This window comes from Penicillium mononematosum (assembly GCF_028829835.1).
Source record: "Penicillium mononematosum strain IBT 11891 chromosome Unknown utg000003l:1.0-8172316.0:1.0-8177699.0, whole genome shotgun sequence".
Lineage (NCBI taxonomy): Eukaryota > Fungi > Ascomycota > Eurotiomycetes > Eurotiales > Aspergillaceae > Penicillium > Penicillium mononematosum.
Genome location: NW_026643273.1, coordinates 3,166,955 through 3,192,319, shown reverse-complemented (window position 1 = coordinate 3,192,319; position 25,365 = coordinate 3,166,955). Strand labels below are relative to the sequence as shown.

At 50.1% G+C, this 25,365-nt stretch overlaps 14 protein-coding genes across 14 annotated transcripts; 6 read left to right on the top strand and 8 right to left on the bottom strand.

The window, feature by feature from the left end:
* Positions 1 to 108: 108 nt before the first annotated feature.
* On the top strand, positions 109 to 1,649 carry N7519_006187 (uncharacterized protein; the record flags this gene model as incomplete). The annotated part of the gene is made up of 2 exons (XM_057292963.1): positions 109 to 341; positions 1,136 to 1,649. 2 exons carry the CDS (start codon positions 109 to 111, stop codon positions 1,647 to 1,649), a joined length of 747 nt encoding a protein of 248 aa, XP_057147774.1.
* A 647-nt stretch (positions 1,650 to 2,296) lies between these two features.
* N7519_006186 (uncharacterized protein) lies at positions 2,297 to 3,049 on the bottom strand (the record flags this gene model as incomplete). The annotated part of the gene is made up of 1 exon (XM_057292962.1): positions 2,297 to 3,049. The coding sequence occupies one exon, from the start codon at positions 3,047 to 3,049 to the stop codon at positions 2,297 to 2,299; it is 753 nt and encodes a 250-aa protein (XP_057147773.1).
* A 1,396-nt stretch (positions 3,050 to 4,445) lies between these two features.
* Positions 4,446 to 6,759, top strand: N7519_006185 (uncharacterized protein; the record flags this gene model as incomplete). The annotated part of the gene is made up of 2 exons (XM_057292961.1): positions 4,446 to 5,141; positions 5,188 to 6,759. 2 exons carry the CDS (start codon positions 4,446 to 4,448, stop codon positions 6,757 to 6,759), a joined length of 2,268 nt encoding a protein of 755 aa, XP_057147772.1.
* A 92-nt stretch (positions 6,760 to 6,851) lies between these two features.
* On the bottom strand, positions 6,852 to 7,154 carry N7519_006184 (uncharacterized protein; the record flags this gene model as incomplete). The annotated part of the gene is made up of 2 exons (XM_057292960.1): positions 6,852 to 7,013; positions 7,050 to 7,154. 2 exons carry the CDS (start codon positions 7,152 to 7,154, stop codon positions 6,852 to 6,854), a joined length of 267 nt encoding a protein of 88 aa, XP_057147771.1.
* Positions 7,155 to 7,482: 328 nt separating this feature from the next.
* On the top strand, positions 7,483 to 9,060 carry N7519_006183 (uncharacterized protein; the record flags this gene model as incomplete). The annotated part of the gene is made up of 1 exon (XM_057292959.1): positions 7,483 to 9,060. One exon carries the CDS (start codon positions 7,483 to 7,485, stop codon positions 9,058 to 9,060), a length of 1,578 nt encoding a protein of 525 aa, XP_057147770.1.
* A 76-nt stretch (positions 9,061 to 9,136) lies between these two features.
* N7519_006182 (uncharacterized protein) lies at positions 9,137 to 9,568 on the top strand (the record flags this gene model as incomplete). Its single annotated transcript, XM_057292958.1, has 1 exon — positions 9,137 to 9,568. The coding sequence occupies one exon, from the start codon at positions 9,137 to 9,139 to the stop codon at positions 9,566 to 9,568; it is 432 nt and encodes a 143-aa protein (XP_057147769.1).
* Positions 9,569 to 10,607: 1,039 nt separating this feature from the next.
* N7519_006181 (uncharacterized protein) lies at positions 10,608 to 12,405 on the top strand (the record flags this gene model as incomplete). Its single annotated transcript, XM_057292957.1, has 3 exons — positions 10,608 to 11,096; positions 11,153 to 11,487; positions 11,547 to 12,405. 3 exons carry the CDS (start codon positions 10,608 to 10,610, stop codon positions 12,403 to 12,405), a joined length of 1,683 nt encoding a protein of 560 aa, XP_057147768.1.
* A 300-nt stretch (positions 12,406 to 12,705) lies between these two features.
* N7519_006180 (uncharacterized protein) lies at positions 12,706 to 14,178 on the bottom strand (the record flags this gene model as incomplete). The annotated part of the gene is made up of 3 exons (XM_057292956.1): positions 12,706 to 13,266; positions 13,352 to 13,845; positions 13,923 to 14,178. 3 exons carry the CDS (start codon positions 14,176 to 14,178, stop codon positions 12,706 to 12,708), a joined length of 1,311 nt encoding a protein of 436 aa, XP_057147767.1.
* Positions 14,179 to 14,928: 750 nt separating this feature from the next.
* On the top strand, positions 14,929 to 15,813 carry N7519_006179 (class II fructose-bisphosphate aldolase; the record flags this gene model as incomplete). Its single annotated transcript, XM_057292955.1, has 1 exon — positions 14,929 to 15,813. One exon carries the CDS (start codon positions 14,929 to 14,931, stop codon positions 15,811 to 15,813), a length of 885 nt encoding a protein of 294 aa, XP_057147766.1.
* A 239-nt stretch (positions 15,814 to 16,052) lies between these two features.
* Positions 16,053 to 16,625, bottom strand: N7519_006178 (uncharacterized protein; the record flags this gene model as incomplete). Its single annotated transcript, XM_057292954.1, has 1 exon — positions 16,053 to 16,625. One exon carries the CDS (start codon positions 16,623 to 16,625, stop codon positions 16,053 to 16,055), a length of 573 nt encoding a protein of 190 aa, XP_057147765.1.
* A 1,601-nt stretch (positions 16,626 to 18,226) lies between these two features.
* N7519_006177 (cytochrome P450) lies at positions 18,227 to 20,106 on the bottom strand (the record flags this gene model as incomplete). Its single annotated transcript, XM_057292953.1, has 6 exons — positions 18,227 to 18,401; positions 18,455 to 18,621; positions 18,747 to 18,857; positions 18,934 to 19,493; positions 19,582 to 19,803; positions 19,899 to 20,106. 6 exons carry the CDS (start codon positions 20,104 to 20,106, stop codon positions 18,227 to 18,229), a joined length of 1,443 nt encoding a protein of 480 aa, XP_057147764.1.
* Positions 20,107 to 21,256: 1,150 nt separating this feature from the next.
* sdh2 (succinate dehydrogenase iron-sulfur protein subunit SDH2) lies at positions 21,257 to 22,298 on the bottom strand. The gene is made up of 3 exons (XM_057292952.1): positions 21,901 to 22,298; positions 21,670 to 21,821; positions 21,257 to 21,617 (listed from the first exon to the last, which is right to left on the bottom strand). Exons 1-3 carry the CDS (start codon positions 22,241 to 22,243, stop codon positions 21,297 to 21,299), a joined length of 816 nt encoding a protein of 271 aa, XP_057147763.1. The 5' UTR covers positions 22,244 to 22,298; the 3' UTR covers positions 21,257 to 21,296.
* Positions 22,299 to 22,886: 588 nt separating this feature from the next.
* Positions 22,887 to 23,916, bottom strand: N7519_006175 (uncharacterized protein; the record flags this gene model as incomplete). Its single annotated transcript, XM_057292951.1, has 3 exons — positions 22,887 to 23,409; positions 23,461 to 23,555; positions 23,617 to 23,916. 3 exons carry the CDS (start codon positions 23,914 to 23,916, stop codon positions 22,887 to 22,889), a joined length of 918 nt encoding a protein of 305 aa, XP_057147762.1.
* Positions 23,917 to 24,680: 764 nt separating this feature from the next.
* Positions 24,681 to 25,229, bottom strand: N7519_006174 (uncharacterized protein; the record flags this gene model as incomplete). Its single annotated transcript, XM_057292950.1, has 1 exon — positions 24,681 to 25,229. The coding sequence occupies one exon, from the start codon at positions 25,227 to 25,229 to the stop codon at positions 24,681 to 24,683; it is 549 nt and encodes a 182-aa protein (XP_057147761.1).
* Positions 25,230 to 25,365: the final 136 nt, after the last annotated feature.

Genomic DNA, 25,365 nt, shown 5'->3' with positions numbered 1-25,365 from the left:
CCAGCAATAACCCCCACATACAGCGAAGCCCCAGAAGTCGTCACCCCAGACCATCAAACCCAAGGCCCCGTGAGCCCAAACCCAACTGGCCAGTCCCTCCTAGACACCATGCAGCCAACACCAACAACCAACCCCTCCGAAAAACAATACCCCCACCAACCCGACTCTATCGGCCAAGCACCAGCATACGACGCATCGACATCAATGACTGCTCCGCCCGAGAAGGCATACGCAGGCCAGCCCCTGCCGGAGTACGCGCACGCCCAAGCACAGGCCCAAGCACAGCTCCAGGGGCCGGGCCAGCCGCAGCAGTTCTACACGCCTTCCGCCCATCCCAGTGGGTATGCCGCGGCCATTCCGCTGCACTGTGTCCAGTCTGCGCCGTGTCCGGTTGACTGTCCTGTTTGTGGACAGCGGGAGATGACTAGTGTTCAGTCTGTAAGCGGTGGAACCACGCAGTAAGTTGGATTCCGTTGTGAATTATTAGATTGGTGGTTGACTTTTTCATAGTGGCTGGGCTGCTGTTCTTTGCTTCTGTTGCTGCCTAGGCTGTATCCCTTACTTGATGGCCTCGCTTAAGGATGCTGAGCATTCTTGTGGAAAGTGTGGTGCTAAGCTTGCGAAATGGCATAATAGTGGCCGTGTAAATGTCTTGCAGAATGGGGCGAGGAATTGAGAGTTTTCGAGTTTTCAGAATTGATACCACTTTGTTTGACGTCATGGGGTTGGTGTTGCGCTTTTCAAATGTTGACATTTTATTTGTGAAGGTCGATTTGATTGACGATTTAATATACTGAATTTATACGAGAATTACTTGAACTGGCAAATACGATAAGACGTAGGACATATGACGCGCCAAGCCGACCTCGTATCCGATGATGCGATCACTTGACATCGACTTTTCTCAACATGAAACCCCCAATATCACCATTGAAGACATCTCAGGGCTGCAACCAACAAAATGATACGCCTTATCTTCACGGCAACAGCAATAATAACCAGCTCCTCGGCAATCTACTTTTACATCTTCCACGAACGCCTATCAAAGCGCGTAGCACACAAGTCCCACATTGGGACCCCTCTCCACAGCCACAAAACCAACAAACATAGAATCAATTCCGGAATCTGTTTTTAGCGATGAGTACTTCACGCTCTACGACCACGCGTCAAAGTCTGTGTCGCGGGTCTGTCTCCCCAGCAATGAGACGACAGAACTGCTCTTTACAAAACTCGTGCGCCGCAACATGACCGCTTTCTCGCGCTTCCCGCAAGCGCTTGTGCTTGCCATGGCGAGCAAGACGCCAGAGCAGAAGCAGAGTTTCAAGGCGGGGTATCTTGCCGCGCTGGATTTTGAGGTCGGGGATTTGGTTTGTGGGGTTTATCGGGTTGTGGTGCGGAGGAGGGATCGGGTTGAATTTGAGATTAAGATGGAGACGGTGGATTTTGTGCAAGGGAGGTTGGCGATTAGTTTTGAGGAATGTAGTCAAGAAGGGAAGGTTGTGTTTTGTAGTGAGACTGTTATGTGGAAGAGGGCGGATGAGGGTAGGAAGATGCCGTTGGAGAGGCCTGTTTTGAGGTGGATGCATGAGACTGCTGCTTGGTGGTTGATCGACTCTGGGGTCCGGTATTTGGTGGATTTGGAGGGTTGACTTGTTTTGTTCTTGACTTGTTTTTCTACAGACACCCGGGCGATGGAAGGGTCAAATATGAGGGAAAAGGAACCCGAAAACTTTGGGAGAGTTCAGAGCTCGTCTGATACGCGAAGATCTAAGAATCGAACAGAGTGGCCATACAGATCCGTTGCAAAACTCATAGTATAATGATAACGATTTACCGTCACTTTCCCGCCTGGGCAAGAGCCGAATGAAGCCCATTCAAGCCCGAAATTAGCGATGCTACCAATACAGCCGCAAACCGTGCTGCTTGATATAAAACATAGAAAATTATATGCAATATAGCTTCGTGGAGCGTATGGGTACTGTTCACTTGGTTTGGAGAAACAGACGGCAAGGGACTGGCAACCTTGTCAACCGCAGCATCAGGCTCAGTTCCTTCGTCATGCTCTTTTAAGGTACCCGATTCTACAAGCGTAGAGCTGGAGCTACCTGTTCGAATCGACGTCACCAAGCTGGGCTCGGCTTCTGGAAAGGCACTTGGCAATTCCTGGCCGGTCACCTGCCGTACCAGCGCTATAAGAGACTCGTTGGGGAGACTTCTGAGGTCAGCACCTGTGTCCCTCTCCTTATCTCTGAAAGAACTACTTATAAACGTCGGTCGCGGGTCCGATATCTCTTTATTAGGCGTCAGTGGCCAAATCCTCTTCGGGGCGTGTTCGGGCGAACTCACCAACCACGGGATGTAAATTCGCCTCTGTCATGGAGTGGTCTAGATCTCTGGCCAGTTGTTCAAAGAGTGTATCCGGTGCTGCATTGCCACTAGGTTCGATTCTGGCTCTTGTGCATGCCTTCCGGTCTCGCGGTGGACAGACGAAATGTTGCTGGAGTCGGTGATGCCACCGCTGCATTTTGACCTCGATATGAAGGTCAAGGTAAAAATCCCTCGAGCAATGGTGGAATGCAAGCGCAGAATGCACAGTGGAATTGTGAACCGCCTGGTGCTCCAACTCATTTTCTTCCAAGTGCCAAACGAGTTGTCGGTACCGGCTGCTTCGAGTATCATCGTTGGTAGAAGATTCGATGGTAAACCGCGACCCAGTGAATTTCCACCTGGAGGAGTAGCTGGCTTCTGATGTTCTCGAGTAGCCAATTCCTTCAAAGTGGCCGCCGGCATTTCCGACTCTGGGGTTGGTCTCAAGGGTCGTGGATACTTGTTTCTGTCTCTTCTCACCACTCAGTGTCCTGGGGCCGAAGAACTCGGTGACTTCGAGATCGGAGTTATCCTTGGAATGACTACCTGCACGAGAACCTTGGATCTCGTGAAAATTCATGGTGATGGTCGCTTGCGCCAGTTTGCAGTCAGCAGGTTGGTGAAATGTCAGGTCCAGGTACATCATGCCAGAGTCTTTGCCGTCGAGCTGCCCCCAGCGCATCTTGGACATGAGGAAGCAACAGTCGACCCGTACTTTTCCGACCTTAAGATCGCAAAGGCTTGCACTAGACTGTATTTCGCAGACATCCACATATCTAAATGGCTTCGGGGAGCGACGTGAACGGTTCAAACGCATTGTCCTAGGAGGATGGTTGTCCCAAGCTGAACGGATCAGGAGCGGGGTTTGGCACGGAATCACTTACACCTTTCACCTTTATTTTTCTTTTAACCCGAGCCGCATTAGTTCGTTTCGTATAATACAGTCTGGATGTGGGGCTTCGTCGGTGTTCCTTATTGGTGTCGAGTCTGCATAAGTATTGGTATGCCCCCTCATATCTGCGGATGCCAGCTGAACTGTCACGTTATGTCCAGTACTTTTGGCTTGTAGGTAGGTCTCGCGGGATTATTCAATGGCGAGAGAGATGTGGAGATTCGACCTTTCTTTATGAACGGCAAGAGTCTTGGGAGGTAAGACAAGGATAGGCCTATATGGATAATCATTATGATCCACACAATTGAAGTTCGGAGGTGTTTGATCCTGTCGGCTGCTGGGGTCGATGAATTATAGGTATTTCGGTAGCAGAGTAGGTCTATCGAGTGAGTCAACCGGAGCAGACCTTTTATACACACACATACATACATACGTGTATGTGCGTACCTCGGTATGTACAATCTACACGAATTTAGGCACAGTACTCTTGCCTGCTTATCTTTAGAAAAACATCAATGCCCAAAGCCCAACATACATTTGGTTAGGTACCCGCCTTAAAAGCCCTGGCTAATTCTTATTTCTTTCCCCTATTTTATTTCTATTTTGCAATTCTTCGCCTTAAGACTAGTTTGAATCTCGACTTCGACTTGTTCACTTCTTGTCCAAATTGTCATCTCAGAATCTCCATCAATAACATATCAAAACTACCAATTTCGCCCTTCCTCGTTCTCCCATACCTCCTCGCTTCTTACACCCGAGAGTATCACTCTACACCGGTTTTCGATTTTCTTTCCGGCTCTACAAGGCTTTTCTGCATTATCTCTATGGTGTAGGTTTATCCCATCCCCTCTTCCTTCATCTCCTTTGCCCTCTCCCACTCCCTCCTCTCCCCTCCCTCCCTGCTTCCTCCTCCTCTTCTACCCATCTGTTGCCCCCTTTTCGCAAAACACGAAGACTGTAGACTGCAGACCACGGGCCGCGGATCGCTGATTATCTTCCTTGCTGGGGGCACAGGCGCGGAATCCCGTCTATTTCTCTTTCGGACGAGGAGACTTCGTCGGGGGTATATGACGATGACCGGACACATCTGCCACCTCCGGATAAATTGAAGCCGTCCGATTCAGCCTCTCGAACTTATTGCCCCCCATCGAGCGGCTTAAACGCGGTACGCCAGCGTATCCGGCGTATGTCCGAACGCGAGTGCTATGAGACTCGTCCCCGCCGGGGCCCTTCTCGGTGGCGAGACTTTGAGGACTATCCGGGCCAATACCCCCACCTCCCTGAGGAAGATGAGAAAAGGAGGCGGTGGCCTCCGCAGGCGCGGACTGCACGGATGTCCGGCAACAGCAACTCCTTCGGCCCAACCTTTGGCGCTTTCCCTCCAGCAGAAAGAGCAAGGACACTGTCAAAAGAGAAGCCGAGATCACAGTCGCCTGATTGCCAACTCCGACCTGGCGCTAAAGATATTACTATACATCTTGAACTGGAAGCAGCCTTGGATGTCAGTCCGGATATAGAGCGCTTGTCTCAACTGAACAGATTAGGTCACTTCAAAGAAGCTGTCAAACTCTTTGACAAACGGCTTGCAGCTCATGTTGATTTCTTCCCAGTGGCAGCCGAATATGCAGACCTTCTCCTAGAGCAGGGGAGCTTCGGACGTCTCGAAATATTTATTTCGGATCAACTAGATGACTCATTCATGCAATATTCTGAACATGAGATTCGGCTGCTAAGACTTCTCAAGTCTCTGACGGAGATCCACACAAGGGGAGCATTAATACCGGCATTAGAGATGACTATGGAGACAATCGAAATATACGCGAGCGAGCCGAGTGAGATTAAAGAAAATCCGTTGTGGTCCAAATTGTCCAATGGTGTCCAGGTAGGTAATTAAATCTCACGGTTGAGCATGACTCACTCTTTCTCAGATCCAGCTGGTGGAAGCTTGTTTACGCATTGTCGCATATGCGGCCACCCATTCTACCTACCTGTACAACGATTCTTTCAATTTTCTCTTGGATTGGTCGTTTTCCTTGCCTGGCCAACATGGCAGGGAGTGCAGTTTCTCCGCACCGCGACTTCTTTTGGCGGATCAAGGCCCAGTTTATCGCACGCTTTTGCCAGGAAATAACACACAGAAACAAAATTTACCTCGAATCGGTAACTGGTACCGCTTCTTAGTTCAAGAGGGCTTTTTATGGGAATCACACCGTTTATTACGGATCATGGTCCAGTTACTTGGAGATAGCGATGGCCAGTATACGGCCAGTGCAGGCTTTGGGGACCTTGTCGAGCCGAGCGATGATATATCAAAGGCACCAGACGTGTTTCTTAGATACGAGGGTGCGTCAAAAGATGATGAGCAACTTCTTTTAACAGAACTTGCCAATGCATCTCTTCTTGCCGACTTTCTGAATATCGAGTCCGGCCCCAAGGCTGTTCTATCCGTCCAACGCCAATTTTCCAGGAAGGCACATTCAGTTGCGACGTCCATTGTTTTGACGCACCCACATCTGATCAACAGTCGATCATATTTGAATTGGTTGCTCCTTGAGACAGGACAAGGGCGATGGATAAGCAACCAATCCTTTCTCTCTGCAGTCCAGTCAGGACTGAGCTCTAGGATATGCTTACTGGAGTCCACCACAGACCCGGTGAACAGGACACGATCTTTAGGACTGAGAAAAACGGAAAACGCGTCAACCCAAAATCAACAGCGACAAGCCAAAGAATCTACCAGTGTCACCGGAAGCAGTCTTGAAATCGTCTCCTCAGCTGCTCAAGATCTCGGAGATTATGTCATGCAACAATCTGCCTTTCAGAGCCTCTTTCAAAAGTCTCGCAGTCCGGAAAGACGCCTCCAGCTACTACAGAACCTGAGTGAACTAAACCAAAATTCCATGGAGGATGCTATGGGGTATCTTCAATGTTTGATTGAGGAGTATCTCTTGCTTGAAAATCTAGAGTTCAGCAACGTTGACGACAAGCGTATGGATCTCCACCATCGCCTTTCCGAGTTCAATGAATCCTTCCCTTCTCGTTTTGATAATGCTCCCGAGTTGCATACGGATTTGGAGCTTTCTTTCTTTGATATCCCATCGCTAGATTGGCTGAAAAGGAAAGTATGGTACCAACTGCGGAAGACTATGTGTCGGGATGTTAAAGCCGACCTAACGACGTTGAAGCTGAGTCTCATTGAACGACATCTTCCGGAACGTTTCCTTTCCTCGTTCGATAGCAACTTTTTTATAATATGCGGCGGGTGCGGAGTCTGTCTTAGTCCTAATCACCAATCGTCTGAGGAGCTCCCAACAAATACGAAAAATGGTGGAGTTCCCACCTCTGGCCCCCACTACTTGAATCATCCAAAATATGCAAGGGGACCTCTTCCTATTGTCGACCCTATTCACGGGCAAGTTAACCCAGCAGATAGCGATGCGAGGAACTTGGAGAAGTATATACGGAGGGGGCAGACCTCGCAGAAACCGAAAAAGGCGTAAAGCGGGCTTCTATCGACGGCCTCTCGAGTCTTGGATTGGGAAGTGGATGAAACACATCGTTCAGTGAAGCCGAGGTGAACCTGAACATTATTTTAGATCGGTATGGGCATATGTAGCCCGAAACAAGAAACCATTGCAGATATGAGCCATGACTCCTCGAATGACCTGAAATCTGTAGCAGTACAGTTTGGACTTTTGAGATCAATCTCATCTGCCGCCTGAACGTTCTCTTTCTGATCCATACCGGCAGCAGACTACGTAGGTAAAAAGCAGGGAGCTGACCAACTCACCCTGTGCTCCAGGCTTCCAGGGCTCCGGGAGCCGATCACTTCCCGAGCAGTTTTACCGTCACCTAGATTATGTTGTATGGTGTCTGAGTTGGTTACAATGGCCATTGTCAGATGGGTTGGATAGCACAGAATATCTTTGAGAATATTTGAAACACGTCTAACGGCCAAAAGAACCTTGGGAATTTGGTTCACAAACAATTACTCAGAGTAAACAAAGAGTTTCGTCCGAAAACAATGCCATTAACCCCATCTTTGTTATATCTCCTTTGTTCATCGACTCGGCTTTGTACTCGCCCGGAGTCTCCCTCAACCCCTAGAGTAATATATAAACCACGACCCTCGCGCAGATTAAATAGGCAGAGCACTCCTCTCATATCATCTCTTATATTCCCTCTACTCTAGACTCATCTATTCCATTATTCTAGTCCTTAAAATGTGTAAACACACCTACCACCACTATCCCAGCTGCGGACACATCTCCAACTGGAGCATGACCAGCTGCCAAGAATGCACCAACAAGCTCCGCCTGGCTGGTCCAGAGAGCAGCGTATCCTGCACCCAGATCAACCCCTCCCACGACCTCCTCCTCTCCAGCCAGCCCAGCATGTGCGTGCAGTGCGAGCGGGAGTGGGCCGAGAACCTCTCTTCTCACGGAGACAGCCAGACGCAGACGTCAAACTCTTACCAGAAGATTGAGGGCCTGGGTGCCACAGGCGGTATCATTGAAGTTAACGCGCGCATGGTGGGTGATTCCACTCCCGACGACAGGGACACAAGCAGTACTGGCCACAGCGACAATGGCCAGATCTTCTTGGGTGCTGCCGTTGGTAATTCGGGCAATGGGGACGAGGACGGTGCTGGCCACAGCGACAATGGCCAGATCTGCCCGCGTGCTGTTGTCGAATCGGAGTCGGATTGCGGACGCCTGGCGCGTTCCGAGAACTCGTCTCGGACGGTCGTTAACTCTGCTCGTGCTAATCCCAGTGCGGAGGTAGCTGGTGATCTTGACTCTTTTGCTTCTACAATCAAGACCACTCCGGCTCATCTCGCACACGGCTGTGAGAGCGACGATCCAAAGGGCGGTGTTGAGGCCGAATCGCCGGGTGTCGAGGCTGCTGCATGTGCATCTCTCAGCGATGCAAGCAGCGACACAGGTATTTCCGACTCGCTCTGCGGATCTTCTTTGATAAGGTATAATGTACTTAAGATGAGAATCGACGAATATCTTGAGAAGCGACAGCGACAGCGGGAAGTGGACACTGACCATGAACAGCACGACGCTGACGCCGACGTAGATGACCACCACACTCTGGAGGGGACAGTTGCTGACCATAACTCGTCTAACGAGCCCTCTCTTGACATTGACCTTGTGCAGCAGCGTATTGAAGCGACGGTCCTGAAGCGCATTGAAGAAAACAACGAAAAAGAAGCCCGACAGGAAGCCATCTCCAAGCTCCTAGACACCGCACTTCTACAGAAGGACCGAGACGACCGACGCGAGCAGAACGCCGAGCTAGGCATCGAAGAGGACCCCCATCTCTGGGACACAGAGTCCATCAACCGAATGTGGCAAGCAAAGAATTCTACCCCTGCAACCCCCGCTAACGCCAGCAACCCCGTTTCACCACGCACCTGTCCATCCCCCAATAGCCAACAGTCCTCACCAACCCCCGACCCCTCGCCCAAGAAACACATGTACATGGGCAGCATGTTCGCCGACGAAGAAGGCGCCTACCGCCGCGGGCTGCGCGAGGTCCGGCCGTATGGCAATTACTCAGGTGAGTGGGAAGGGTTCATGATGGCTGAGTCGGAAGACGACGCGAATCGCCAGGGCCTACTGGACCCGGTGCACGTGCGAGGATGTTGCGCGGAGCGCACAGCGGACTTCCACCTCTTCTATGGAGTGATGCATGCACCGTCGGAGTTTGATGCAGAGAAGCGTTGGCTGGAGGATATCCGTCGGATACCCGGTGAGGAGGGGGAAATTCTACGGGTTGTTGCGGGCGGATGACCTGCATCATGCGCGTGCGATGGGGCTTACTGATATCAGACATCCATGGGGGTGTTGCAAGGATGGGCTGTTTACGATGCCGGAGCGGGTGCGTCATCGGTACACCGGGTACATGAGTGCGACTTCCCTGGAGGAGGTTGGATATATGGGTCTCTGTGATGCGGAGCCTGTTCCGGGTGAATGTGGTGATTACTATGGTGGGAGGTATTATGGGTATGTTGAGGCATACTGTGAGTTGGATGCTTTTCAGATGGGATTGAAGGAGCTTGAACATGATGGGGATTGTTGTGCGAAGGCCGAGGTTAGCGGCGTGTCGATCCCTGACGCGGGGCAGTACACGTATTACGGTTATATGTATGCGAGTTCGGAGGAAGAGGTTGTGAATAGGGGCCTGAAGGATGTCCTACTTGTTCCTGGGTTTGATATTAAGTATTCTGGGAATTTGCAGGCGGGTTCTGAGGAGGAGGCTAAGGCTATGGGACTTTTTGAGCCTTCACGTATGAAGTGATGCGATTTATGATTTACTTTCTTTTTTTTATAATTTCTTTTGGGTATGAGAATAGACTGGTTTTTTGTTTTCTTTTCTAATATTGAGGATAGAATATATGAAATACTCAAATTTGATCATACTTGATTTTTGTACGGAGTAAAACGATAGTCTCTTCGGGGTCTGATATACTAGGCTATATTTGGCTATATTTGGATCCTGCTACATTGGATCCTGTTACATTGGATCCTGCTACAGGCTCTTTTTGGACTCTATGGACTTGGACTGAATTCAAGACATTATCTCAAAATCCCATGTGATGTTGAGAGTCCAACAGGAGAGAATGTCCCTGCATATGCATGTAATCCAACGTGGATACTCCGTACTCCGTACAAACGCGTCTGAAACATGAGATGGACTTTGCGATAATAGGAAGTCCAGAACGAACACCTAATTATTATACTATCTGCATAACATTCTAACGTCATTGCAAAAAGTGAAAGAAGTGAAAAAGGCCTGCCTCTTAGGGCTACGATCGACTTCCTTCACGGGAAACACAGTTTTGGGAAAATCAATAGCGTCAAGGGCGGATTCAATAGAAAAAGGGGAGACTTCGACTTGGACCCGCCAAGAGATCTTAAATCTCAAAACTCATCTTATTCAACCAATCATATCCTCGTATCTCTTGACAAATTACAAACTGTGGATATTTCTCTTATCCGCGAACGGGACAGAAACGGACCAACACGGCGATGGAGCAACGGAACTCCAGCGAAACCAGAACTGAGCAGTTATATACCTCCATCGCCTGAAAGTCTCCACAATGTAATATTAGCCAGCAGAACAATGGAGTGAAAAAGGCCACTTTAGCCCTGCGATCGACATCACCGAACACCGAAAAACCTGGTTAGGGGGGCCCACTTCCTTGTGCAAGTGCTGACCCCCGTGGCTCCAGTCCATCGATGCACGTTGTACATAAGGGAGATGACCCGGCACTTTGGACCGATCAAGCGCTATCCAACTTCACACACATTCCTTAAGCACTTGCACCATTTTTGATATGGGGTCCGAATACGGTGCCACGGCCGAGTCCAAGCCGCAAATTGATCTCGGCCCCGTCACCATCTGGTGGGTTGTCTGGGCATGTGTCTGGACTTCTGCCCTGGTGGCCGGTATGGCCTATCTGATCGCCAACCGTGATATGCCGACACTACGCATTCGAGGCCTCGCTCTATCGTTAACCTCTATCGTTATCCTTCATTTATACTGGATCCCGACCCAGTTCGCAACTATGATCGGCACTCTGCTGCCGGGTGACTGCGGCTATTGGCTTATGGGGACCCTTCTGCCCTGTGGCATGGCACTCTTCCATGGCTCCAACACTCGTTTCCAACATGTCGCAAAGCTCCAGAGAAAATACGCTCTGGACGGATACAAATTTACTGAATCGCCTGCCTTGGAACACAAGGGTGGGTTGATCAACCGTTTCCGTGCTCTCAGATATACCACCAAGATCCTTATTTACGTTGCTATTGCCATGTTTGTTCAGGTATGTCAACTTTATCTTTCCATGTCTGTGACTAGTCTTATCTAAATCTCATGCAGGTGTTCCTCACTATCCTTATGTGGTTGATCTCTCGCAAGTACCATAGCTCATGGGGTATTCCTGGCACCGGAGTCCATGGTACCCCCGCTGAGGTGCTGGCAGCACAAGGCGCAGGATGGGAGTGGTGGCCCGGTGTGGTCTCGCAGTTCTTCTGGTCTTGGATCGTTGCCCCCATCGTCCTCTGGAAGTCTCGCAACATCCACGATACCCACGGCTGGCGAGTCCAGACCATTGGCTGCGCTGTTTCCAACCTTCACGCTACCCCGATGTGGCTCATCGGCCTCTACGTCCCCGCCATGGCCCCAGTCAACAAAGTCTGGGTGCCTCCTCAGTGGTAAGTTCTAAACCAACATAACCACAAAGACCTACTTCTCTAATGCAACTATACTATAGGATCTGCCTATCTATCATGTTCATCGAAATCTTCACAGTCTTCCTCCCCTGCTGGGAAGTAATGCGCCATCAGTCCCTGCGACAGGAAACCCTCGAGTCGATCGCCCGCTGGGAGCTGAAAGTCAAATCCACCGGCTCCGAAGAAAAATCCCTCCACTCCGACATGACAATGGTAGCATCCATGATGTCAGGCTGGAAATCAAACAGCTCGTCGAGTACTCTGAGCTCCCGCGACAGCATCCTAACAATGGGGGCCCTCGAGCACGTCCTCGAGCGCAACCCCGCTCCCCTCCAAGAATTCTCCGCTCTGCGCGAATTCTCCGGCGAGAACATCGTCTTCCTGACCAGCGTCGCAGAATGGCGCAGCCGACTCCCGCAATCCATCAAGGACGGCAGCGCCCTCCAAGAAAAGAGCAAGCGCGACATCGTCCGCGAACACTTCAACCTCGCACTGCACATCTACGCAGAGTTCATCAGCGTCCGCCATGCCGAGTTCCCCGTCAACATCTCGCACCAGGAGCTGCGCAAGCTGGAAGACGTCTTTGAGAAGCCGACGCGCCTTGTGTACGGCGAGGAGCGCGAATCCTGTGATCCCACCAGTCCGTTTGATAAATACACTTTCGATCTGCCGTCGCCTTCTTCTTCGGACTCTGGGAAGACTATGCACGAGAGGCCGGGGTCGATTAAGGACCGCGTGCAGTACTGGGGTGATATTCCTGTGGACTTTGATGCTTCGATCTTTGACGCTGCCGAGGCTAGTATTAAGTACCTTGTGCTTACGAATACCTGGCCTAAGTTCATTAAGGATCACAGGACTTCGGTCGGTTCGGTCGAGAATCTCAAGGGAATTGAGGTTTAGATGTTTTACTGTGTGTGGCATGCGAAATGAGTTTAAGTTTAAGATTTGGGTCGGGACTTTTGGTTATTCTTGTCTTTTCTTTCTTTTTGGCTTTTGGATTCCCCTTGGGGTCTCCTAGGCTGTACATACTAATTGGTCTTTTGGTTGGATATAATATTCTGGATACCCACACACAACGTATTTCTTATTGATACTATCAAGACATTCTTTTACATTCTTTTATCAGTGAAAGGACAGTTAATTTAACCTTGAACGTAGAATTTAGACTATAAACCTTCATATCTGATTATCCTAATTAAACTAAGGTTCAAAAACCTTCACCACGCTAGTACTTCCCTCAGCTCCTAACCCAGACTTCTTAGCCATGAACAACACGTTCAAAGCAGCATTGCCCAGATTCAAAGGACAGTGCAGATCGCGTGCCTTCTGCACAGCCTTCTCTAAACGAGAACTAGCAGCGTCAACAGTCTCAGAGTCCCCATTAGCACCCTGTCCAAGCCCCTCAATAATCTCCAGCCCCTTCGTCATAAATTGCCGACTAGCACCAGCAGCATCACCGACAAGAGTATAGAACTGCTTTAGATCGACATTGAGATAGCGCGCAAATGAAATAGCCTCAGCAGCCGCAACGAGGTTCGTCACCTCCATCAGATCCAGCACCAGCTGCAGCGTCTCCGCCGTCTCCTCATCAGACTTAGTAGAGGAGACCTTGGTAATCGGCTCAGCGAAATACTGCCGCACCATAGACGAGTCATCAACAGCCCCATATCCCTGCAACAAAGCAGACAAATAAACCTGCTCAGCAGTCGAGCAAAGCGGAGTCGGGAATTGACTTTGACGCGCCGATGTCGTGATAATCCCCTGATGGAAACGCAATTAGCCAAATCCCTCCCAAACCCAAACCCAACTCAACGAAAAAGAAAAAGCAAAAGACATCACTCCTTACCACATCCTTAAGAATAATAGTCAAAGCGCTAGCACCAGGATGCCAATCCTCCTCCAACATCCGCTGCAACCGATTCTCATGCATCCACGTCCAAGCCGGACCGGACTTAATCGCCTCGGCCGTCTTCACAGCATCTAACCCCAGTCTCGCCGCAAATCCCTGAGCCTCACTAGCACCCAGAATATGAATACCCGCCAAAACCTGATGCACCATCTTCATATTACTACCAGCACCAATCCCACCGGGAACAAGATACAGCTTATTAGCATCCGACATCTCCTGCAGCAGGAAGCGGCCTTTCTGCAGCGCCTCATCAGACGCACCAGCCATAATCGACAGCGTGCCTGCAGCGGCGCGCAGCGCACCACCAGACACGGGTGCGTCGATGAAGGCTATGTCGCTCCTGCCGATGGAGACGAGCTCTGCGGCGACGGATTGGGCGTATGATGCTGGGACGGTGGAGCAGAGGAGGAGGGTTGCGTTTTTGGGGAGGGCTGGAATTGCGGGAATGGGTTAGGCTTTTACTTTCCGTATGTTTTCAATATGTTTCTGGTTGGGTGTGGTGGTTTACCTGCGGCTATGCCGTCATCGCCGAAAAGGACGCTCTGCACTTGCGGCGCTGAGGCTACCATGCAAACATAGAAATCTTTTTCCTTGGCTGAGTCCTGTAGTGATGATGCTGGGATTCCGCCTGCGGCCTTGAACCGTTCTACTGAGGCAGAGAATACGTCGAAGCCGTGGACTGCGTAGCCCTCTTTCACGAGGTGTGTGGCCATGCCGAAGCCCATGGCGCCTAGGCCGACGAAGCCGATTGAGGGTTTGGACATTGTTGTTCAGATAAATGAATGATGGATACAATTGGTAGGATAGTCCCTGGAGAAATTTAATGTATTAAATAAAATAAACTTGCGCGACTTGCGTGGGGGTTTTATGAGGGGAAGATGTCTGGGGAAACGCGGGATGGTTCGGCGCAAGTCCGAGGGGTTTACCTTGGCTTCTTTTTGCCGATATTCGATGGCTTCGCCAGGGTCCGGTTTTGGAATTGGGGGGTTTCTTGGTTTCCGGTTAACGTGGGGTTGGTTGTCTCTTGTGCTTGTTGTATGTGGTACTTGGTAGACGTTCGGAGGTTGGCCGACTATCACAGGCTAAACACCACTTTTATACTTTCTGAATGGCTAAATAAGAGAGTTCTTGAATTTGATTTGATTGAAACATTCTATGCTTAATGCTAAAACGAAACCTAATAAGAGACCCTGCTCTCTGTAACCGAATCCCGTCGAGGTTGTTAGTCTTGCCCAAAGCAGTGAGGAGTGAAGATACTATGTAGTTGCCGAGGCTATAGGCCGGATATACTGAAGGTTTGATCTCCTCCGGTATACTCTCCCGCGTCTTCCATGTCAACAGGCACAGAAGAGCCTGATAGCTCAAAGTGACGTAGCCCCGGAGCAACTCCGACACTCGGACGTGAACTCGCACAAGACAAGACTATATAACACAACAGACTCTAGTCTACAGTAACCCTCAAATCCACAAAATCCCCCAATTCCCAGCCCCTCACCCTCCCACCCAAACCAAAAATGACCCTCCAAGAAAACCGCGCCCTGCGCATCCTCGACCATGCCTCCGCAAACCACTACGCCATCCCCGCAATGTGCTGCTACAACCTGGAAGGCATCCTGGCGACCGTCCGCGCCGCCGAAGCCAAGCGCTCCGCAGCAATGATCCAGCTCTTCCCATGGGCGATCCACTACGCCGACGGGCTACTCGTGCACGCAGCAGCCTCAGCCGCGCGCAAAGCCACCGTGCCGATAACCGTGCACATGGACCACGCGCAAACGCCCGAGATAATCCGATATGCGGCGGACCTGGGCGGGTTCGACAGCATCATGGTTGACATGTCGCACTACGAGAAGGCGGAGAACCTTTCTCTGACGCGCGAGCTGGTGGAGTACTGCCATGCGCGGGGGATTGCGACGGAGGCGGAGCCCGGTCGGATTGAGGGTGGTGAGGATGGTGTTGCTGATACGGCTGATCTTGAGGGGATGCTTACGACGCCGGAGGAGAGTCAGGAGTTTGTGGATACGGGGATTGATTGGCTTGCGCCTGCGTTTGGGAATGTTCATGGCGAGTATGGGCCCCGTGGGATTCAGTTGGAGTATGAGCGGTTGCGGTCGATTAATGAGGCTGTTGGGAGGGAAGTTAAGCTTGTGCTTCATGGGGCGGATCCGTTTACCGAGGAGATCTTTAGGAAGTGTATTGATTGTGGGGTGAGCAAGATCAATATCAATAAGGTGTTGAATAATGAGTATGTGAGGGTTCAGGCGGAGATGGCGGGGAAGGTGCCTTTGACGACGCTGTTGGAGGAGGCGACCAATGCTATGCAGAAGGCTGTTGAGGGATGCATTGATCGGTTGGGGTCTGGGGGAGATACCCGTCGAGTTAGGGGTTTCGGGGTGGCTTGATGTTTCAAGTGCTGAAATTCTGTGTGATAATGTCATAGATTCAAGAATGTATGAAGAAGATTCTATAAATTAAAGTCATTGGATATATGAATGATTGCCAGAGAAATAAAAAAAGAAAGGCGCCACCAATCCATTGCCAGAGGTAAGGAAGTACAAAAAGGAGCGAGAGTGACCAACATCAACATTTGATACATAAGGTAATACTCCTCTCCACACCAAGATCACATCAGACACTACTTTTAACGACGGAGACCGAGGCCAGCCAGGGGACCGCCAACGAAACCTCCAACAAGGGGGAGACCTCCGACAAGGCCACTAAGAGGGCCAGCGGGGGCACTAGGCGAAGGAGTTGCGCTAGAGGAAGGAGAAGCAGAGCTGCTCTTCGCGGGAGTGGGAATGACCGCGTGAGATGTAGTGGGGAGGGCGTGGGTAGGCTCAGCCTTGGAAATCACAGGAGCCTGCGAGATGACAGGGGCGGCCTGGGAGAGACTTGGGGCCTGGGAGACGATGGGAGCCGGGAAGTTCGCGGTTGGGTGGGCTTTGGTGGGCTTGGCCATCAGGGGGTGGGAGGTCGATGCGAACTGAACAGACTGAGCGGACTGCTGCTTCTGGGCCAAGGCCTGGTGCATTGCGTCGAGCGCGGAGGGGAAGGAGTCGTCGAATCCTTCATCGCTGTCCTCGATGCTGGAAGAGCCGACTGTGTTGAAAGGGAAGCCGCTAGTGATGTCGCCGAACTCGTCGGGCTTGGGAGCGGCGGGCGCGGCGATGGCACCGACGGCGAAGAACGCCAGAGAGATGTATGAAACATGCATGTTGTTGGTCAAGTGGCCTGGATTTTGTGGAATAAATGAGAGTATAGATGGTCAGAGAAGCAAATGAAGGACTGGCTAGGGTTCGGAGAGAGGGTTATAATGGCGTTTATGTAGGCAATATAGGGCTCTGGATGAACTGTTGTGATTCTGTTTTCCGTCTTCCATGCCTCGCGCTCTTATTGATGAAGATCAACATCGCTGGGATGACGACCACATAGCAGGGAGCCTATGCCTATCGGAGGGTTGCAAAGGGTTTCAATTGCCGCGTATGCTGGGTTCCTGCGGAATGATCGTCTAGCGACCTGCCCAGGAAAGAGGAAAGCTTGTCAGATGGTGGACATTAAATCCAACGATCAACATTTCATGTAGAGAAAGCGTGTAAACTTAACGGTTGGATGATATCGGAGGTAATGTGACAAGGTGGCGCACATAAAAGCTCCTTTCAGATCCCTCGTGGGTGTGAGTTAAAAATACGTAGATTTTACAATCCAGAGCAACAGGTGTGACTGTTTTATGTCTTTCCTAGCTGGACTATTACTCCTGTTGCTTAATGCTCTATCTTAGGCTGATGGTCCTAGAAAGAACAGACTGCTTTGTATACTAGTACTATACCAGGTATACGATAAAGTGCAGATGTCTTCGGGGAGATATCTGCCCCAACACACAAACAGTGATCAGACCCCATCAAAACTTCCTCCAAAGGGTGATGAATGTGTAGGGGGTATTCTGGCACGCAGGAGGTACCCCTAGCGAGCTTCACCCCTTGCAGAACCAGCCAATCAGTCCATGATATGTACGAGCTTACTTTACATTGAGACTGATTATATGTACGTTTCTTATTTCTGCGTTGTTGTCACATATTCGCAGGATCGCGTCAGGTCTGGTCTGTGTCTTTGAATTTGATAGTGTATACATTATTGTGTCTGTTGGGTTGCATCGAGCATGACCCTGATACTAGCCCTCGCTCAATGGTTCACTTAATACCGGCAGAGGCTGGTTGGAACCTAGTTTCTACTATTCAGTTCATTTATATTCGGTCCAACAAGTCTTTGCTTGGGGGTGGTGGGGGCCAATAGTTATCTAGAGTCAGTTTTGAAAACGACCGCAATAGCAGCCTTCTCATGTTAGATGAAGTACTCCGTATGTATGGCTCTGTACGTATTACGAGTAAATAGACTAATATTCTTCAATCTATTGGATGGAAATTTAGAATTCAAATATTAGAAGTCCATATATATATATTCTTTGTAAACATTAGATATTGGCGCATTGGTCCGCAGATATATATAAGGAATCTCCAAAGGATTGATTCGACATACCCAATGAATTGATTAGCAAATAAATCCAGTAAATTGAATTAAACATATCAAAATCTTAGCAGAATGGAATATCCTTCATCATCAAGCTATAGACTATCTCGAGTACAGATGAAGTGAAACATACCCCACAAGACGGTTACCTGCATAACCAACACGCACGTTAAAAAGCACCACAAAAGACCTTAATAATGACAAAAGTACAAGTTTAACTCTCATACATCATCATAATCATAATCATGATCATCATCACAGAGGAATCCTACAACCTACAGTAACACAACCTTACTCCTCCACAAGACCCTCCACCGTAGCCCTCACACCAAACAAACCAACCTCTGGACACCCAGTTCCCATATCACGATAAACGCAGATATTATCAGTAGTAGTCTCGTACAACGCAAAGTCGATGCGACGAGCGATATGTGCCAAAGATAGGTATATCTCCGCATAGGCAAGGCTAGATAAAGTAAGTAAATAAATCTTGCAAGGCGATGTATAGGCACAACTCACTTCATCCCCAGACATTGTCTGCTCCCTTTGGTAAACGAGACAATATACCGACTCAGATACTCACCCTTCTCTGCCGCGCGGATCCAACGCTCCGGGTCGAATTTCTCTGGCTCAGGGAAGAGCGTGGGATCCATGTGGACGAAGTAGTTCGACTGGCTAACCGGAGTCTGCAACGCACAATAATTAGTAACGCGTTTTGCAAAGCCCAGCCGGCTTTAGGTTCGTTATGTGTCACGCCCAAGTCGAACCGGAAGGTTACAGCCAGTAGGCAGAAACCAGTATCATTACTTACCCCTGCAGGAATAACCCAATCCTTGTAGAGCATGGGTTCGGTCGGTGAAACACGCGCCAGCCGGGCTGTCATGCCGTGGCTGAGACGCAGGCCTTCATTGACGACACCCGTCTCAGTTAGGGAATGACAAAATCAGCAATGCACAAGGGAAGAAACCAAGGCCCTTGGCCCAGAAACAATAACCCACCAAGTATGGCAATTTCTCCAAATCCACCCAAGAAGCCTTGGACAGCGGAGTCGGCAGCACAGTCTTCAGCTCCGCCCGCAGCTTCGCCATAATCTCCTTATTATGAATGAGATAAAACATCGCGACAGTAATAGACCGAGCCGTAGTCTCCGTACCAGCGCCAAGCAACAGCGCAGACTCATCCTCCAGCCGATCAAGCGTCCTCTCGTTCTCAGGCAACTCCAAATTCGTCAGCGCATCAAATATAGTCGATCTCGCCTCAGAATCAACCTTCTTCAGACCTTGCTTCTGCAGAGTATCATCCGCCTGCTGTCTCAGCCTGGCCTTCACATCAAACAAATCCGCCATGTTCGGCTGCAGCCAGCGCAGCAGGGTAGGCGGTGCATTCCTGAAAATGGAAATGAGGAACGGGAAGAACCGGTTAATGTGGATCATAACCATCAGCCCGTTGACAGCGTCGACGAGGTCGTTGCTCACCGACCCCTTCTCGCCATCCAGGTAGCCGTAGCTCCAGCCGTAACAGTAGTCGGTAATGACATCGGCGGTCAACGCAGCGAAGTCTCAGTTGCAAGTGCAGCACATCGCCGGCTTGGTGGGCTTGCTCGAAGCGCGCGATTAGCTTGTCGACTTTCTCATGAATCGACGGACCAAGGTCTACCACCGAGCGCTTGGAGAAGTAGTTGCTCAGCAGGCTGCGACGGAAGCGGTGGTGGTCGTGGGTTATTGTTCCTACGAGGGAGTTGGGCGCGCCGAAGGCTATGGCGTATTTGGGGTCTTTGGAGCGTTTGCGCGATGCGCCGGCATGAATTTCGTCGTAGTAGGATGAGTCTCTGATGTGGATTTCTCGTGGATTGATGCGTACGATTGGGCCTGGATGAAATATTAGGGAGTTGTGCATTTCGGCATTATTTTGGTGTGGTTTTTGCTAGTTTGGATGGATGTTGACATCGGATCTATATACTCACCATATTTCTCGTGCATGCGCTCAATCTCCCAGATGTACATGCCGCTTTTGACAACATCATAATAAAACTCGTAGAAAAAGGTTGCAGCAGCGAGTTTTGGACCGGGGAACTTGGACAGCGGATGGAAGTACAGATGGTACACCGTGCGCAAGACCAGCAGTCCCAACGGCAACGCCAGCACGGACACGAATAGTGTCAAGGAATCCATTATAGACAAACCGGTTCACGGTTCACTGATCCCGAAGAAAATGAGCGAAAGCAATACATTATATAGGAGGGGCGAGGACATAGGTTCGTCGAAAAAGAGAGGATGACCCACGAGGTCGGTAGTGCATAGCGCATAATGCACAGCGCATACCTAGGTATGTTGTAGTTAGCGCGAAATCATCTCTTTCCTGATTCAACACGCTTAATTAGACAATGCAACCATATTTGGATCCTATGACGCCCGGAGGGGCCGCTAAGGTGCAATGTAAAGCTGCTATTCGCCGAGCACTATCTGATTTCGCCCACCGCGCAGCTAGCTGCAGGCGCAACGAACGCTAAGGGTCGGCTCGGGCACAATCCTCCTTGTCCATAAACCGGGAACAATGGGTGACCCCCTGATTTGAAAGGATGTGATGTGATCTACGGATGACGAGGTAGAACTGCATGGCCGATAACTGGGCTGATATACCCCCCCCGCGTGAGTCCGCCATTCGAGTGGCCAATGGCAATCCTGGTAGTGAGTTGGATTTCATAGCCCGCTTCCAGTTGCAGCCAGCAAGAGGACAAAGCAAATAAAGCTACGAAAAGAGTAGGAGACTGAGCCAAAAAAACGTAAGACGAAAATGGACTATCTGGTAATCGAAACCAGGACCTCCCGCACGCTCGCAGTAATGCGAAGCGGGCGCACTACCAACTGTGCTAACAGCCCAGTTGAGTAATCGCTTATTTCCCTATTACGATTTGTGGAGGCAATGTCCAGGTGGCCTTTTTAGCGTGGTAGCGTTAGTGTGGGCAGAACATATAGCCGAATAAGCCTAGCCCATACCGGATAAGTGTATTCGGATTCGCTTAACATCTGCCAGGAAAGTATTATGGTGTTGAACACTATAAATTGCAGATATACATGGATTTATAAGGAAATAGCAGACATCTAGATTGGTAGATTAATACAATACAAGGTATAGGTTGCGCTATCATCATGCAGCCGAATGGACTACCAGTGCATTCCTGAAAGAAACAAATGTCCACAATTTACACCTATAGAAACATCCGTGACATAGTCGGGCAAAAAAAAAAAAAGTAAAAGAAAATAGGGAATACTGAAACAGAGGAAAGGCGACTGGAAAGGCGACTGGAAAAGCATTGGACAGAAAAGAAAATTCCGCGGTACTCCGTTTTATATCCACAACTCTAGACAGCCAACATCTTCTTGATCTCGGCAATCGCACGACCTGGGTTCAGGCCCTTGGGGCAAGTCCGTGTGCAGTTGAGAATAGTGTGGCAACGGTAAACGCTCATGCTGTTGTCGAGAGCGGCCTTGCGCTCGGCGGTCTTCTCGTCACGGGAATCGGCCAACCAACGGAAGGACTGGAGCAGGACGGCGGGTCCAAGGTACTCCTCGCTGTTCCACCAGTAAGAGGGGCAGGAGGTTGAGCAGCAGGCGCACAGAATGCACTCGTAGAGACCGTCGAGCTTCTTGCGATCCTCGGGGGACTGACGGAATTCGAGACCCTGACAATTGTTAGATTTTGGTAGGCGATGCTGTGGCATATAAGATACTCACGTCTTCGGTAGGGGTGTCGCGCTGGAGATATGGCTTGATGGACTTGTATTGCTTGTAGAAGTGGGTCATATCAGGGACAAGGTCCTTGACGACGTAGGTGTGAGGCAAAGGGTAGATGCGCGATTCGGTCTTGGTATCGGTGGGGATGCGGCCTATACAGACAAAGGATTAGCTTTCAGTACGAGCTGGTGGATGCTTCGACATTGCGTATGTGCGGGTCCGGGTACATACACAAGCAGGCGAGAGTGTTAACACCGTCAATGTTCATGGCGCAAGAACCGCAGATACCTTCACGGCAAGATCTCCGGAAAGTCAGGGTAGGGTCGAGTTCGTTCTTTATCCGGATGAGCGCATCGAGCATCATGGGTCCGGTCTTGTTCAGGTCGAGGTCGTAGGACTGCATCTGGGGCTTCTCGCTGGGCTGGTCCGGGTTCCAACGGTAGACCTTGAAGGTCTTCATCTTGGGCTGCTCGGAGGGAGTAGGCTCAACAGTCGCGTAGGTGCGAGCGAAGACAGGGCGGAACATCGGCCGGGATGCCGCGAACAATCGCGAAGTGGTACGGAGGGAGGCCATGACGGGTGATCGGAAATGTGAAAAACACCGAGGTGAAAAGGAAAGAGAGGGTGGATGAGGGTGGAGGGGATGAGGATTGATAGCAGAGAGACGGGAAATAAGAGAGGAGAGTTTTTCAAAAGTGTGAAGATAGCGACAACGAAGTCGAGTTTCACAAACCAACAAAGATCCTCGACGAAATGAAGTCCAAGGAGTCTCTTCGCTAGTAACCTCGGGTTTGACGGGTCGGGTGTGTAGATGCTGACATCAGCGGGCCGTAGCCAATCAGAGCGAAGGTGTTTACAAGCCTCGGGCGGACACGGCGTCAACTTGGAGGATTGGGGAATTGTCTACTGCCGATAATACACTCCGACAGGGTCATATATGTGTTAAATACTGGTCAATTGGAAGTACGAGTGTGATGTGATTGATAAATTATATCAATCTTCCCATCTTATCTACTCCAACCCTCCATGATCAATGATTTCGTCAAAACCCACAAAACTAAGTGCCTCAGGCTCCAAGGCCACTCCCGATCTGCTTGCCGAGACTGGATAACGGCTACTCCGGCCGACTCACATGCCAACCATTGGAAACTGCCGCATTGTCACATTTCGATTTTAATATATGCGATCATTACAGTCAGCTGCTAACAACTCTGCAGCTAACCGCGATTAACATAGTTTTGATGCCACTCATAGTCCCGATTTTCCGTCAAAAACGCCCGAATAGCCTCACGTGGCGGCACGGGTTGACGGTCCAGCACCTCCGCCATGAGCGGATCAATCGTGCACGTCTCGCCCTTTGAAATGCTCTCGTACCACGACAACAGCGCCTGGAAGAACCCTTTCGGCTTCCCGCCCTCATCGTCGGCCGCTTTCAACCGCACAAACTCCTCCGGCGAGACAAGCTTTAACTGAACATTTCGGCCAGTCGTCTCGTTGATCAAATCCACAATCTCAGAGAATGTGATAGTCTCTTGCGCGGTGAGAAGCACGATCTCTCGGTCATGTCCTCCCTGAATCATCAGTCGCGCATTGGCCTCGCCTAGCTCCGACCGCAGTGTAAAGGCAATCGGCCCGTCCGAGGGGAGGTAGACGGTCGATGTGCTTGGATACCAGCCCATGAAGACCGGGAAGGCGTCTGTATACAGGCCCTCACGGATGGATGTGAAGTTGATGCCGGCCCTGGCTGGTGTTAGTAAGATTGCATGGATTGTCGGTCGGGGCTCGGCTTACTGTTTCATCATTTCCTCTGTCATCAGATGGCTTTGTTGGACAGCTGCCTTGGAGTCGGAACCATATCCGCCGAATGCGAGAGATGTATACCACACCTGCGGGTTTGATGTTAGCGAAAGTGGTTGTGCGGGGAGTTTGATGACTTGCATGTTTCACGTTCATCTTCTTCGCTGCCTCTACAAAGTTTTCGTGTTGCTTGCGCCGCTTCTCGTTGTCGAAGGTGCTGGTGCTGACGAAGAAGAGGTTCTCCACGTCTTCGAACGCGGTCTCTAATGTCTTGGGGTCGTCGTAGCTCGCGACTCGGAATTCGATCCCTCGGTCTTCGAATTGTTTACGATTTTCCTCTTTGGAGGATGCTGCAGCATACTCTGATGCTGGGACATTCGCAGTGAGGTAGGATAGGACTCCGGCACCGAGGCCTCCAGTCGCTCCTGTAATGAGGTATTTGAGGGTCATTTTGGAGAATCGTAGGAATTATGATCGATTTTGGCAAAGGATCACTGGGTCAAGCCAATATGGTGTATAGAGTAAGTATTTCGTTCACTGGAGCAGCGGATGTTCTTATTCTTTTTAAGGATCAAATGGGTTCATCATATGACAATTCGTTGATCGCCAATAGCTTCTTAGAAGCATCTCGATCCACCCGTGCCCAGCAGGTGGACGATCGAGGTTAGTAAGCACTATAATTGATAATCAACCTTGGAATTTCGGAGTTCTTTGAACATCACCCGAAAGGGTATGGCTTCATGCATCTTGGGAAATGACAACGTTGCACTCAGGGGTAATCTTTGCTAGGAATCATAGCAACAACCGATGCCTCGCTTTTTGCTTAGTCCGAAGCCGAAGCTGGTTTTATATCGAAGTGTGAAGTTGACCTGACAACATCAAAGGCCATCTTGGACTGTAGGATCGTTGAGCAATTATCTTTCTAAATTGGGGTTTATGATCCTCCACATGCAGGGGACGCGAAGACCGAGCAAGGGGACTTCATCCAGCATTCTTCCTTCTGGAACATACGGAGTATGTTGTACGGAGTACTGCAATTATATATCCACATATGGAGAACCTCCGCAATAACTCGATACAAGCACCAAATACGTAATGATCCAACTCAAGGAAAGTGAAACCGTTCGATGTCTCACCAAAACCAACTAAGCGCCGCGCTATTAAACGCCTCCAACCCAACCCCCCCCCCCAAAAAAAGAAATTAACCAGACCGCTTATTTACGAGGCAGAAACCACTTGAACAGCCCCTTTCGTTTCTCACGTCTTTTCTCTGGCCTTTGCACAGCCTCTGCACCGGATGGGGCCTCGACAGAGGCGGGGTTGGGGTTTTCCGGGTTCATCGCCGGGTTGTGATGCACCAGCCGGTAAGATAGCGGATGAATGTTGGGATCCACGAGCTCATTGGTTAACCCAATGAACGTGCCGAACAGGCAGCGCTTCGTTTCAACATCGACTAGATACCACTGCGGCCTGTTGCTCCTGAGCCATGAACGGATCGTCGAGGGATAGCGTTCGCTGGTGGTTTCTGTGGTTTCGGGATAGGTTTGATGAAAAAACCTGAGCAGATCGTCGAGCGTCATCCCGTCGAGCATGTAATACTCTGCGATGGTTTTTGGAAAGTGGGGGTGTCTTTTCCCATGGTAGGACAGGAGTTCAGCTATAGGTATTTTGAGGTTATTGAGCTGCTGGCGTGTGGGGTTGAATGGAGGTCTGATTTGAGAGCTAGTAGCTTGATGACAGGTGAGATCGGCTCTTGAAGCCATGGTATCGGCAATAAGGTAGATAGTAGATATTGAAGTCGAGGAGTTTGATAGCTTGAAATTAGGTCAGATGAGAATAGATGAGATTGAAGATGGTATGCCTAATTGTTGAGACAGAACACTCTATTTATGCGTAGCC

Coding starts and splice junctions, on each gene's coding strand:
- sdh2 (XM_057292952.1), bottom strand. CDS start 22,243: ATGGCCTCCCTCCGTACCACTTCGCGATTGTTCGCGGCATCCCGGCCG. Junction 21,822..21,900: donor TAACACTCTCGCCTGCTTGT/GTATGTACCCGG, acceptor TTGTCTGTATAG/GCCGCATCCCCACCGATACC. Junction 21,618..21,669: donor GCGACACCCCTACCGAAGAC/GTGAGTATCTTA, acceptor AACAATTGTCAG/GGTCTCGAATTCCGTCAGTC.